The sequence below is a fragment of the Delphinus delphis genome, chromosome 3 (assembly GCF_949987515.2).
Source record: "Delphinus delphis chromosome 3, mDelDel1.2, whole genome shotgun sequence".
NCBI lineage: Eukaryota > Metazoa > Chordata > Mammalia > Artiodactyla > Delphinidae > Delphinus > Delphinus delphis.
In genome coordinates this window covers 36,233,878-36,248,368 of record NC_082685.1, presented here as the reverse complement: position 1 = coordinate 36,248,368, position 14,491 = coordinate 36,233,878, and the positions used below count along the sequence as shown (strand labels likewise).

General features: G+C 42.3%; 1 protein-coding gene across 1 annotated transcript in view; it reads right to left on the bottom strand.

Moving 5' to 3' along the window:
- Positions 1-3,944: 3,944 nt before the first annotated feature.
- The window catches only part of ATP10B (ATPase phospholipid transporting 10B (putative)), a 122,680-nt gene continuing 112,133 nt past the window's right edge, over positions 3,945-14,491 (bottom strand). The window contains 3 exon segments of the mRNA XM_060006814.1: positions 3,945-4,234; positions 4,237-4,382; positions 10,429-10,616. Of these exon segments, the coding sequence (XP_059862797.1) occupies positions 3,945-4,234; positions 4,237-4,382; positions 10,429-10,616 (624 nt within the window).

Sequence of the window (14,491 nt, the reverse complement as noted above, 5' to 3'; positions counted from 1 at the left end):
GGCGGTGAGGTTTACATAATAATGGGAACTTAGATCAGCGCCTAGCACACGTGAAGCAAATACAGTCGTTACTACTAACATCATCATGGGGCACTTCCTCTTGCTTATTGCATTCTAGTTCCACCGACCTCCTTTCTTCTTATTCTGCTTTTTTCCTTGTTCCTTCTTTCCTCCTCCTTCTTCTCCCCCTCCGTTGTCTTCTTCTTTTAAATATACCAAACTCTTCCTTTTTCAGGGCTTTCATACTTAATTCTCTCCGTTTGAAATTGTCCTTCCCTGCTGTCTTGTTTTCATGGTTGCGGTCTCAGCTGAAACTTCTTCTCCTTGGAGAGGTCTTCTCTGAATCTCCCTCCTCCCTTCCTCTCCATTTTTGCTTCCTTTCATTGTCTCTGATCATCACATTTATTGATTTCCTTGAATGTTGTCTGTCTCCCCTTCTAGATTTCAAGTCCCTTGAGGGCAGGAGCTGGGCTTTTATCCTTGCTGCCCACCACGGTGCCGTGCACAGCAGGCACTCACTTGGTATTTGCTGAATGAGTGGATGAAAAGAGGCATCTAGTCAATATGAGTTTGAGGTTGGTGTCTGGTTTCCAAGAACAGGGGAGTATCCATCCAGGTTGGAGTTTCAGAGAGAGGAGACCATGTGTGCTGCTTCTCATTCTTACAGCCGTTTAGGTTTTTGTCACACTCTTTGTTGGATCAATTATGTTCCTGATATCCTATGCCCAACAAGGCTATGGGCTTCTTTAGAAAGAGATTGAGTCCCTCACAGCCCCAAGCACATTGTCAGGCACCTAGTAGAGGCTTAACAGAAGTTTATTGGATAGATAAATGGATGGACGGGTGGATGAATAGATGAATAAATGAGTGAATGTAAAGAAGGATGGATGGACAGTAGTACTCAGACTGCAGGCAACAATGGAAAACCATGTTTATTTTTTCCTTCTAATAAAGGACAGTACATTTCCAGTCAATCTGTAAAACATCATGAACATATAAAAATGTATTAAGTACAGTCATTAGCATTACATTGCAGAGAAATAGTTGTTATAACCTTTTCCCCTAAGATGGTACTTGGATGGTCACTGTTGGTTTGCTTTAACAAAAGAGGGCAAGAGTAGGTGACCAGTTGGCCTGGTTGGCCCAGGACTAAGGAGTTTCCCAGGATGTGGGGCTTTCAGTGCTAAAACTGGGAAAAGCCCAGGCAAACTGGGATGGTTGGTCATGCAAGAAAGAGAGCAGCACGAGAATGTTGGGTGTGCTTTGGTGTTTAGGTACACGGGGCCGATATTTTCTCAACTTCCCATGACCTCGCTTCCTCTTAGCTCTGGAATAAAAATCCCTGTGTTATTATCAAGGGTGTTGCAGCTTTCAAAGGGTTTTAACAGCCCCGTGTAATTTTGACTTGATCTTTATGCCAAGCCTGGGAGGTAGGGCAGTTCTAACCTAATTTGCAGGTGAAGCATGCTACATCAGTGCTCCTAGCTCCTAGAGAATACGGGGCAGAGAAAAGACTGCCACCCCCATCTCCTGAGGCCAGTGTTCTTCCCACTACTCTGTTCTCTTCTGAAACATCCTGCCTGTCTCATCTGGCTTTCAGGAGTGAGCAGGAATCATACGGGGGAAAGGAAGGACCCTGAGATCCAAGCTTTGGCTCAATCCCCTCATTTGGGACAATTTTATATGATTACTACTTTGCCTGATGTGTTTACCTGCTCCTCCTCTAGCAATCCTCATGAAGGATTCCCCTGAAGACCCACCAGCTGGTCAGTGCTGGCATCATTATGTGGCAAAGTCAGTGAAAGAGATCCAGTATATTTGGGCCATGTCCCAAATGGCCCTTCCAGTTAAGGTTTGCCAGCAGGATGGTCAGAGGACCAGCTCAGTCTGCCATGTGCCAGCTTGATTGTTGAGCTCTTTTTGGGTACTTCTGCTGAGAAATTACTCAAGTGATAAGTCAATTCATGGGGTGGCTGTAACTTGCCACACTTGTTCCCACCCTTGTACTTTTTGCCTGACATAAATGGGTACCACCTTAAGGCGGGAGGGTTCAGTAGTCCTCCCTGGCTCACCTTAAAAGACTAGGGACAGGCTATCCTTGCCCATGGTAGACCTCACTTCTTTTGACAGTGTATTAGAATCCTATCATCCATTCTTTTATTCCAACACTGTTTTGAGCTCGTTTGCATTTTTGGCATTTATGACCTCTAGGGATAAGAAGTCTATGTAATCCTTCTTTTCCCTGTGAAGTGAGACTTCCTCTGGCTCTCCCTAATTCAACTGAAGCCTGTGATATTCTGGGATAAGCTTAATAAATGGGGTTTGACACTGGTCCTACTCTTTCAGATGTTGTTGTTTGGGCTCAGAGTTGCTCTGTCATGCGGGTCGTCTGTTTTGGGTGCAGCTGTGTAAAGGTCTGATCTTAGAGCTTTCCTTTTCTGAGAGTTGAATGAGGAATGGGTACAGGCTTCCCCTGCTATCTGAAAGTAGAGCGTTAGTATGAAAATTTTCGTAAGCTGAAATGGTGTAAACAAAGAAGCAATTACCTTAGGACACATCTTGCTAATGGATGCACAAAATGGATAGATCCAGATAAAGCACAGCTGCTTAGACACAGTTCAAAGCTATGGCGGTTTGATTCTGAGATGCTGAGTGGAGTTCCTGGGGAAGGAGTTGGGTGGTGCCACTCAGTGCTCAGTGCTCTATAACCGCTGGCTGCAAAATAAATGCTGAATGCTATTTTCACTTTTCACCTTTTTTGGAGGGTAAAAGCAGAAAGAAATGCAACTCTTTGGATTTCTTTCGGTTAGCAACAACAGGTACCAATGTAGGTCTTTGGTAGAAGTGAAATGGCTTAAGTCAAACTTGAAAAGTGGGGCATATTTGTACTTTTATTTAAAAATAAATAAAGTAAATATCTTTAAAAGAAGGGTGTTGCCCATGCCCTCTTGGTAGATTCCCCAGACTGTGGGACATGTAGCCTATTAGCTGAAGCGTGGAGTTTCTGCTTCACGTGCTTATGTCCATTCATTTTCACATGCTTATGTTCTTTCTGCCTCTTAAACTAGCTGCGGCCTTATGACCCTCAGAAGTGTCTGTGGCTCTGAGTTCAAATTTGATTTTAGGGCTTCCCTGGTGGCGCAGTGGTTGAGAGTCCGCCTGCCGATGCAGGGGACACGGGTTCGTGCCCCAGTCCGGGAAGATCCCACATGCCGCGGAGCGGCTGGGCCCGTGAGCCATGGCTGCTGAGAGCCTGCGCGTCCGGAGCCTGTGCTCCGCAACGGGAGAGGCCACAACGGTGAGAGGCCCGCGTACCGCCAAAAAAAAAACCCAAAACACACACACACACAAATCTGATTTTAATCTTTAGGTGTGATTTTCTTTGGTTTAGAGCAGACCCAACTCTGGAAGGGATGTTAACCCCGATATGACCATCCCTGCAATACATTTGAGATGAGGCACTTGTGTGTATGAGACTCTTCTGAAACTTGAACTCTTGACACCGAGGGGTGAGGTGATGGTTTGACAAGCCCAGAAACTTCCAGATCTTGAGATATTGGCTGGCTCGCTACACACTTCTTGGCATCTGGGAAACTGATGGCCCAGTTGCATTGGGTTGTAGGCTGTACTTATCTAGAGGGTCAAAGAATGTCTCTGGGTTAAAAAATGAAAAATGCTCAATGCAATAGAAATATAGCCTCCTTATAGAAAACCTTTTGCAAGAAGTGCTGCCTGGCAGCAGGAGAAAACTAGAGGTCGACTGGTTTCCAGTCCTTTTTTGTCAGACCCCTTGGGGCCAGCACTTCCTCTAAGGAAGTCAAGCCTGGTGGGGAGAAGAGGATAAGACGGGCACATTCTTCCCTTCATGAAGAGGAAGAGTCGTGGTTAATTAAGCCAGTGATTAGGCGGCCTCCTCTGAGTTTGTGCAGATCTCTGCAGGCCCCTCATATGGTCACTGAACTCTGGGATCGGCGATGGCTGCCCTGGCTGAAGGGCCGGTTCGACTTAGTCTGTCCACTTGAGTAGGCTCCGGACGCCATCATCCTACTAGGCTCCAGGAGAAGGTGCTCCCCAGATGAGAATTTAGCCCAGGAGTCCCGTGAGCATGGGTCATCCCTTATGTGGTCTCCACTGGATCTCTCTCCGGGCAGCACCCAGTCCTCTTTGTACTTGCACTCCACAGGGCTCGAGCTCTTTGGGGTGCTGGCTCTGAAGCTCGGTTCTGGGGCAGGTGGGCCTCTCCAGGGACAGTGGCAGGCCTCTGTCGGCTTCTCCAACTCCGGATTTCCAGCTCTCTTTTGTCCATGGGGAGTTTGTCAATTTTCTGAGCTTTTAAGATCAAAGACTTCCCATATGTCCCTTGTAGAGCCAGGAGAAAGTACCTGGTGGGAAATAATAGAATAAAGATATTTTCTGACGTCTGACTTCTGAATTTCAGCATTGAGAGGGTCCTTAGAATCCAACTCCCTGCCCAGGGAAAGATCATCTTTTTTTTTTCCAAACAATGGTAATTTAATGTTAGTTACTATAAAGAAAAGGTTACCATGTATTGGCCTTTAATGACTGCGTGAATCATGGGGTACTTCCTTGGGGAAGCCTTATTTGATTGAACTTCCTTCTCATAAATGCTTGTACCACCTCTTAGTTCGTAATGATGGCACTTAAAAATTTTTTTTAATTTTTCATTTATTTATTTTTAACATCTTTATTGGAGTATATTTGCCTTACAATGGTGTGTTAGTTTCTGCTCTATGACAAAGTGAATCAGCTATACATATACATATATCCCCATATCTCCTCCCTCTTGCGTCTCCCTCCCTCCCACCCTCCCTATCCCACCCCTCTAGGTGGTCACAAAGCACCGACTGATCTCCCTGTGCTATGCGGCTGCTTCCCACTAGCTATCTGTTTTACATTTGGTAGTGTATATAAGTCCATGCCACCCTCTCACTTCGTCCTAGCTTACCCTTCTCCCTCCCCATGTCCTCAAGTTCATTCTCTGCATCTGCATCTTTATTCCTGTCCTGCCCCTAGGTTCTTCAGAACCTTTTTTTTTAGATTCCATATGTATGTGTTAGCATACGGTATTTGTTTTTCTCTTTCTGACTTACTTCACTCTGTATGGCAGTCTCTAGGTCCATCCACCTCACTACAAATAACTCAATTTCGTTTCTTTTTAGGGCTGAGTGATATTCCATTGTATATATGTGCCACATCTTCTTTATCCATTCATTTGTCGATGGACACTTAGGTTGCTTCCATGTCCTGGCTATTGTAAATAGTGCTGCAGTGAACATTGTGGTACATGACTCTTACTGAATTATGGTTTTCTCAGGGTATATGCCCAATAGTGAGATTGCTGGGTCGTATGGTAGTTCTATTTTTAGTTTTTGAAGGAACCTCCTTACTGTTCTCCATAGTGGCTGTATCAATTTACATTCTCACCAACAGTGCAAGAGGGTTCCCTTTTCGCCACACGCTCTCCAGCATTTATTCGGGAAAGGTCATCTTTGCCACTCTCTTGACTGATGGATCAAATCTATGCTTGTATGCCTCTGGTACTGGGGAGTTCAACAACAAAATATAACAGCTAACATTTGTTAGGTAGCAAGATTATTCTAAGTGCTTTACATATTATTAACTCATATTATTCTCCCCCACATCCCACGTGGTTGGTACGTTTGTTTCCCGCTATGTACAGACATGGAAACTGAGGCACCGAGAGACTGAATGGTTTGTCCAGAGCCACACAGTGGTCAAGCTGTGGTGAAGACCAAGTGCTGTGGATCCTGAGGCTTTTCTCTCATCTACCATGCATGAGGCAGTCCATTCTATTTCTGAGCTGTTCTAATTTAGGCAGATTTTCTTGCTTTGGAATGTCAACTCTTTGTGGAACTTAATAATTTTAAAGTAGTTTCCCAATACGTCCTTTTCTTGAATCCACAGGCTGTGCTAGCTTCACAGCATCAGTGTATTATCACTATTTTCCAGATGAAGATACTGAGGTCCCAAGTGATGAGATGGGTTTCCTCAGGTCTCCCGAGAAGTTGATAGATCTCCTTGATGGTTAACTCAAGGTTCCTTTCCCCTGCCAAGCTTCCTGTAGCCTGTAGTGGACTCTGGAATCGGGGGTCTCTATATGTGCCTAGAATATTTTCCTGTTCCAGGTTTAGGTAAGAAGGTAACTAAAACTATGTGATCTGTGGTAGAAGCATATACCATCTTGTGATGCTGGGCAGCTCATACCCCCTCTCTGGGTGTCAGTTTATCTAAAACGTAATCCAGTTGGGCCAGAGGACATCTAAGGTCTTTTCCAAAAATAATCCTTAAATGTTTTTTTTTTTTTTATTTCTAAAGCCTTATAAGCAGAGAGGCTCCCATCCTTCTATTATGTCTAAAAGATTCAGGATGATCTAAAGTGAGCAGGGGTTTCTGAAGACCACAGTAGATCCCACGGAAACAGAAACTTCTCCCTATTCTCTCTCATCTCACCCAGGGCGGCAGTGCAGGTGACCATCACATATGTGTTTCAGGAAAGACTCTTCTTGCGGGAAACTGGAATTTTCTCAGTTTAAACATTCCCCCAAGTTACCAATTTCCCTCTCTGTCCATTTAGTGAACATATACCTGGCAAGTTCCTACAATGGGCCAAGCCCCAAGGGATTATTAAGCTGGGAACCAGACTGACCGGAATCTTGCTGTCAGGAAGCACAGGAACAGAGTTAGAAGCCTCAGGAGCAGTGAGAGTATCAAACACGTGATCTGGTGCAAGAAATCTTCCTTGAGGAGGAAACATTAAAGGTGAGGACTGAGGGATGCATAGGAGGAAGCCAGGCAAAGAGGGGGTGAGAAGCAAATCCTGGGCTCAATGGCTGCAGTGTGGAGAGTGAGGGCAAGAGTGAGGGACTAGGACACAGAGGGGTTGGCAGGGTCAGAGCAGGCAAGGACCATGGGGAATGTTTTGGGTTTTGTGCATTATTGTAAAGGCCTTGGAAAGTTATGAACATGACACGATTACACTTTGACACAATGATAATGGATTAGAGTAAAACCCAGTAGGAGACTATTGAAGTAATTCAGAATGAAAGTCTTATAACCTATCCATGGTGGTGGCTGTAGAAATGGAAATAGCAGATGGCAATACCTACTGAGAAATAGGTTAGCAGATAAAATTGTCGGGTCTTGGTGATGGGCGAGAGAGGGGCATGTGGTGGGTGGTATCAAGGATAAGTCTCAGGGGCCTGCCTTGATCCTAAGTGGTCACAGTGGATGAAAGGAACTCGGGAAGAGAGCCAGGTTTCTGGGATGGTGATGGTGACAGAAAGTAGATAGCGAATTAAATTACAGATGTCTCCCACTTTCCTCAGATGTAGCAGGCCCAGTGCTGGTGAGGCATAGGTAGCTTAGAAAGATGTATCTGGGATTCCGGAGAAGGATCTGGGCTGGGAGTTTATATTAGAGATTCATTTGTGAAAAATGATATTTAACTTCACAATAGTGGTTGCTATGTTTATGGAAAGAATTAAAGTGAGAAGACAAAAGAACCTAGGACAAAGGCTTGACAATACACCATGTCAAAGACATGAACCAGCAAAAGAAACAAAGAAGAAGTAGGAGAAAAACCAAGAGAGTTCTGTGTTACTGAAGCTAAATGAAGAGTGTCCAAGGGCTCTGTTGTAGCGAATTACGATGCTGCATTGTGTTTTAAAGTTTGTGTGTTTGTTAGTTATTTAAGAGATAAAACAAAAGAAACTTACTTTCTCTTAGTTTAAGAGAATCCATAGTTCCTTTATACTGGTTGAAGTAATTAGACCAAGATAAGTGAGGTCACGGTTAGTGGCTAATTATCACAAGCTTGGTGAGTGAAATCAATCTTATTATGAGTACAGCTTACATCTTTAAGTGAACAAATAGAGTTTTCGATAGCAAACATTCTATCATGTAGATTTCTGTAACAAAAATTAATTGTTCTAAGGTTACAAGTCAACAGTCCTTGGAGCTATTAAAATAATCCTTTCTCTGTCAAAGGAAATCTCTTTGCCTTTCTTAGGCAACAGAATTAAACAGTAATTCAAGTTTATGATGATAATATAGAATAAGCAGGAATTTAACTTGTGCACTGTGGTAACTGGCAAGAAAATATTTGCCTGCTTTTCCCTAAGTTGTCCCTCATTTGTTTAACAAGCTGTAATGTTGAGTGTTTGTCTTTTCCAAGAACGTTCACACTTTTCAACAGCCCTCATCAAGCTGGCAGCCTCTGGCTCCAAATGTGTCTTCTAACCAAGGGTGGGACAAGAATCCTCGGCTGTTGATTTGCTCTTTCCATACCCCAGATAAGACACAGAACAGAGGAGGTCAGTCCTCGGTCAGAGGTGATCATAACCATGTTTAACCCCAAAAGCGTGGACAAAAAGATTTAACCCACATATCTGATGCCCTTTTCCAATGAGGGCAGGACCTTCACGGTCTCTCCCAGGCTCCGTCTCCCAAGGGGTTGGGCTGAGAAAGGGGGTGGGTGGGAAATAATGTCCTCCGAGGCTTGTGCTTAATTGCTTCCCACCCTTCAGTCCCAGGGCCCTGTTTTAATACTAGTTACTTTCACCTGTATTACGATCAAACTTCTGTCTGAATTGTCCACTGGGCTGTAGACTTCTGGAGAGCAAGAGTTCTGTTTTATTCATCTTTCTGTTTCTTTAGCATCTTTTTCTCATTTATCTCTGAGGGCAGCCTACATGACAAGAACTCTGCTAACTGTGGGTTATATAATGATAAGGAGACACCTTCCTTCCCGGAGTTAATGGTCAGACCAAGACAAACAGATAAAACAGATGATGTGGCTAAACGGAGTAGTGACAGATAGACCCAGGTCATGGGAACACAGGAGCGAGGGGGATCTGTTTCAGCCTGAGGGAGGTAGGTGAGGTCATGCAAGGGTTCTGGAATTGCTCATGCCTGAAATGATGTCAAAGGGTGAGGCGGTCTGGTAACGAAGGGCATTTTGAATAGAAGGGACAGCATGAACACAGGCAGGAAGGGGAGAGGGCAGGGAGCCTTTAGGGAAGTCCAAGAAGCTTGGTGATGTGGAGCCCAAAGTTTGAGCTTTGGGAGCAGGGGGATGAGGCTGTAGAGGCCAGTAGGGGCCAAGCAGGGAGGCTACGTCCACAGTGCATACTCAGCCGTTTGCTGAGTTCACAGTAGTGTTTGTCATATTGGTATCTTCAGCCTCTAAACCCTGCATCAGATGTCAAGGTTCTGAGGTGGCTTATGAAGAAGAAATGGAGCCCAAACTAGGTTAAGCAAGCTTCCAAACTTATTAAAGGAAGCAAAGCATGCTAATGGCTCTCTGCCTATTAGAAAAAGTTCTACACAATGTTGCAATGGCTTCTTGACTGTGGCTTATAACGATAAAGTAGCTGAATTTCAACGTTCAGAGCAGACGCGATCCTAAGGATGGAGAGAGGCTGAGTCTTGCCTCTGGGTGCAGCATCGTTAAGTTCACCGAATGCTCTGACTATAGAGAGCGTGGGATGGAGAACAGAACGCTGGCCTCCGAGTGGGGAGAACTCAGCTCCCACTGTGACTTGCGGTGGGCTGGAGGACACATTCTGGTCCCCCGTAGGACTTAAGCTGTTCCATGAGCAAGTAAGACTACAACCACCGCTTTGCCTAATTTCTAGGTGATTTTGCAAAAGGCAGTTTTTGCACAAATGGAGGAGCTAGATAGAAAAGCATGTGTCAAGAGTAAGTTCTAAGGACACGCCAGGCGTTGTTGCTGTTTTTCGGGAAAAGGCGAATGTAGAGGATTTAGGCTGGAAATGTTAGAAATAGTCCCTCTGCATGAATGACTTATTTGGCAAATGCAGGGTGTGTGTTTTAACAAATTTGAGTAGTATTAAAAAGTTGGCTATTTCATGCAAAATTTGAATTTCTGGGAAAAAGCTAAAGCTCTGAAATGCTGGTCTTGATCTTTCCTTGTGGCAGTGATAGGCTGAAGCTTAGAAGTTCCTTCTCCTAATGTCTGTCTGTACCTCACCTGGTTTGCTGCTGTTGCTTACCTGTCCCTGTAGGCATTTGAGAGTGAGACTCCTGGGCTAAGGAGTAAAGGACTATAGAGCTTTTCCAAATGATTCTTTTTACACAACAAAGTTTGTATGGCAGGAGGGTAGGAATTAGTACTCTCATTTTGCAGGTGGTATAACAGAGGTTGTGCCAGATTTGGTGACTTTGCTGCTCTGTGGCTGAGCTGGGACCAGAGTCCGTGCTATTTGCCTCCAAGTTCATTATTCTTTCTGTCCTAGCTCCCTATCTTTGAAACAATAGCCTCAAGCATCCCAGCTGGAGTCAAACTCCTGACTCTTGGGCTATGAAAATGGCTGATTGAGGGGAGAGTGGTAGTTCTAGGAAGAAAATAGCACCCCCTGTTCAAACCTTGGGAGAAGAGCCACGACCGGTGTGAGGAAGCAGACGAGGTAGAAAGTGGGGTCCGAGAGCTGGCCTTCCATCACCCAGTAGGGGTTGATGGGACTGTTGCAGGTGACGCAGGTGGCGTTGTACACTAGGGATACCACAAAGTACATCAGGAAGCTGCCTGCGAGAACAAGCCCATGGATGATGGTCTGTGGAAGGAAAGAAGTAAACACTGTTGAAGGGATAGCTTAGATTAGGGGGGAATGCAGTCACGCTACTTTAACTTGTTTTAAACTTCTTTTTTTGGAAATGCCACATACCTATAAACAATTTAAAAAACTGTGCCATTTAATGGCTTATGATAAAGTAAACACCTATACTGCTACCACCCAGAATTTGAACACACATACCCCGGAAACCCCTAAATCACCTTGACTTCGGTGATAATTTTCATGATATTCTTTAGTTTTACTACCTATGTTTCTCTCCTAATAGTCTGTCTTTAAAAATTAATCATATTTGATGTGACTTTTGTCTTTTTTCCGCAGTATTATGTTTGTGTGATGAATTCATTTTTTCCACATGTGGCTGTTAGTTATTCATTTCCAAAGCAGTGCAGTCTTCTGCAGTCTGATCTCATTTTGCCCTGCCTGTTTTATGCTGCTTTCCTTCCAATTCTTGTCCTCTTTTAAACTTACTGACGATTCCATATAATTTCATTTCCCTGTCTACTAGTTTGAAAGTTATATATTTCATTTCCATTCCTTAGTGATTACTCAATAAATGCTAATAAGCAGTTTTAACTTACTGTGGTATATAAAGTTTCTATGTTTCCCTCCTCCTGAATACATTAACTTTAGAACACATTAACTTTGTTTACCTCCCTCCTGACTCATATCTCATTGCTACTGTGTATTTAAATTCTATCATCTTTTTAAATCACATAAGTCATTATTACAGTGTAATATGGTCAGTATTCATTAAGATTTACTTACATGCTTGACACTTTTTATGCCTTCATTCCCTCTTGCATTTTGGACTTTCCATCTGAGCTTTCTTTCCTTATACTTTTTTATCTCTTCTTTTTCAGATTCTTTTCCCATTTAGGTTACTACAGAATATTGAGCAGAGTTCCCTGTGCTATATACAGTAGGTCCTTGTTGGTTATCTATTTTAAATATAGTAGTGTGTACATGTCAATCCCAATCTATCCCTCTCACCCTCCTTTCTCCCTGGTAACCATAAGTTTGTTCTCTAAGTCTGTGAGTGTTTCTGTTTTGTAAATAAGTTCATTTGTGTCATTTTTAAAGATTCTGCATAGAAGTGATATCATATGATTGATATTCATCTTTCTCTGACTTACTTCACTTAGTATGATAATCTACAGGTCCATCCATGTTGTTGCAAATGGCATTATTTCATTCTTTTTAATGGCCGAGTAATATTCCATTGTATATACGTACCACATCTTCTTTATCCATTCCTCTGTCGATGGACATTTAGTGTGCTTCCATGTCTTGGCTATTGTAAACAGTGCTGCCATGAACATTGGGGTGTCTTTTCTTATACTTTAAATAGAGTTGACCTTTGAACAACATGGGTTTGAACTGTGCGGGTCCACTTACATGTAGATTTTTCTCAACAAATACTACAGTATTACCTGATCTGTGGTTGGTTGAATCCACAGATACGGAGAACTGATTATCGGACTTGAGCATCCACAGATTTTGGTATTTGCATTGGGTCCTGGAACAAATCCCCTGTGGGTACTGAGGGATGGCTGTACATCCTTTAGAATATCCTTTCGTGAAAGTCTGCTGGTGATGCATTCTCTGATCCATTATTTCATTCTCATTCTTAAAAACTATTTTTGATCTTGTTGGGAAGTTATTTTCTTTTAGTATATTTAAGATAGCATTTCACTATCTTCTGGCTTCTGTTGTTGCTATTGAGAAGTTAGCAACTCTTTATCTGTTATTCCTTAGAAGGAAGTCTCTTATAACGTGGCTGCTTTTATGATTTTTATTTCGTCTTCAGTGTTCTATAGTTTTTTTATAAGGGTGGATTTTTAAAAAATTTATCTTGCTTGGGTTTTGCTGATCTTCTTGAATTCGTGGATTGATGTCTTTCATTACTTTTGCAAAATTCTCAAGTCACTATCTTTTCAAATATTGCCTCTGTCTCATTTTCTCCTTTCCTTCTGAGACTCTAATCAAATGTATGTTAGATCTTTTAAGATACCACCATATCTTCTATATATCTCAATATCTGTTCCGTAATTTTCATCATTTTACTTTTGTTTTATATTCTGGATAATTTGACCATTTCACTAATTCTCCCCTCAGCTGTGCCCAACCTGCTGTTAATCCAGCCATTGAAACTTAAATTACAGTTATTGTATTTTTTAATTTCGAAGAGTTTTATTTGGTCTTTTTTTCACATCTTCTAGAATTCTTGCAGATATTTTAAAGCTTAATCTTCTTTAAACATAGCAAACAAACCTTTTCTATGATTTCTATCTGATAATTCCAATACCTGAAATATTTGTTACTGATGTTTGTGCTTGTGATCCTCATTGAGTTCTTGTTTCATTTTGAGCTTCATTATTTATTTGTTTGTTATTTTTTTTTTTTGCGGTATGCGGGCCTCTCACTGTTGTGGCCTCTCCCGTTGTGGAGCACAGGCTCTGGACGCGCAGGCTCAGCGGCCATGGCTCACGGGCCCAGCCGCTCCGTGGCATGTGGGATCTTCCCGGACCGGGGCATGAACCCATGTCCCCTGCATCAGCAGGCAGACTCCCAACCGCTGCGCCACCAGGGAAGCCCCATTATTTATTTTATTGTGTGTTTTTGAAAATTTTATTTTTCTTACTCATTTGAGAGTTATTGAAACTTCTTAATGCAATCTGTTGTTATATAGTGCAAAAATCTTCTTAAAGTCTACTGTTTATTATTATATATATTTTAATTGAAGTATAGTTGCAGTGATTCAGTTTTTATATATATATATATATATATATATATATATATATATATATATATATATATATTCTTTTTCAGATTCTTTTCCCTTACAGGTTATTACAAAATTGAGTATAGCTGCCTATAGGTCCTTGTTGGTTATCTATTTTGTATATAGTTGTGTGTGTATGTTAATCCCCACTTTATCCCTCCCCTCCCCCACCCCTTTCCACTTCGGCAACCATAAGTTTGTTTTCTACATCTGTGGGTCTATTTCTGTTTTGTAAATAAGTTAATTTGTATCTTTAAAAAAAATTATGATATAAGTGATATCATATATTTGTCTTTCTCTGTCTGGCTTACTTCACGTAGTATGATAATGAGCTTCCTTATTTTTGAATATGTGATGCTTCTTGGCCTTGGAAAATTAGTGGGGATACTTTGAGGCTTAGGAAAACGTTCCCTGGAGAGGGTGTATGTGTATTTTGTAATATCCTTGTGCACTGTCAGTTACTTTAAACTGAATTCATAAGTCAAAATTTGGCTCACCCAGGGGGTACAAAGAATCTGGGCTGCAAATCGGTGTGAGGCCAGCCCATGGTCCATTTCGCAGGATAAGTCCTTTTTACTGATTCTCCCTGCTCTCTTCAGCACAGTGGGAACAATCCCTACAGTCCCTGCTGGGGAGGGGAGTGCAGGTAGGTCCACTTTTGGGTATACCTTTACTCTGAAGGTAGAGCCTTTGGGGTCCTAATTTAATGTGATCTCTTATTAGACTCCCACTTTAGCAGCCTGGCTTTTAATTTCTGAACTTTATGCTCAATGAAGTCTGCCAAAAAGTTCATTTTGGGCAGGGTTGCAAACGCTTTGAAGAAAACAGAGGCTTTGGCTCAGCTTGCTTCTCTACAAACCCACTTTCCCAGAGGCTTTGGTCTTTATCCTGTCATCTTTTTCATACCTTTAGCATATGTATACATATATACTTGTGTGTGTGTGTGTGTGTGTGTGTGTATATATATATATATATATATAATGTGTGTATACATATATATGTTTATGTATACATATATTAAATACATACATACACACACACACACATTAATTTGTTTTCAGTGGAAGGGGTG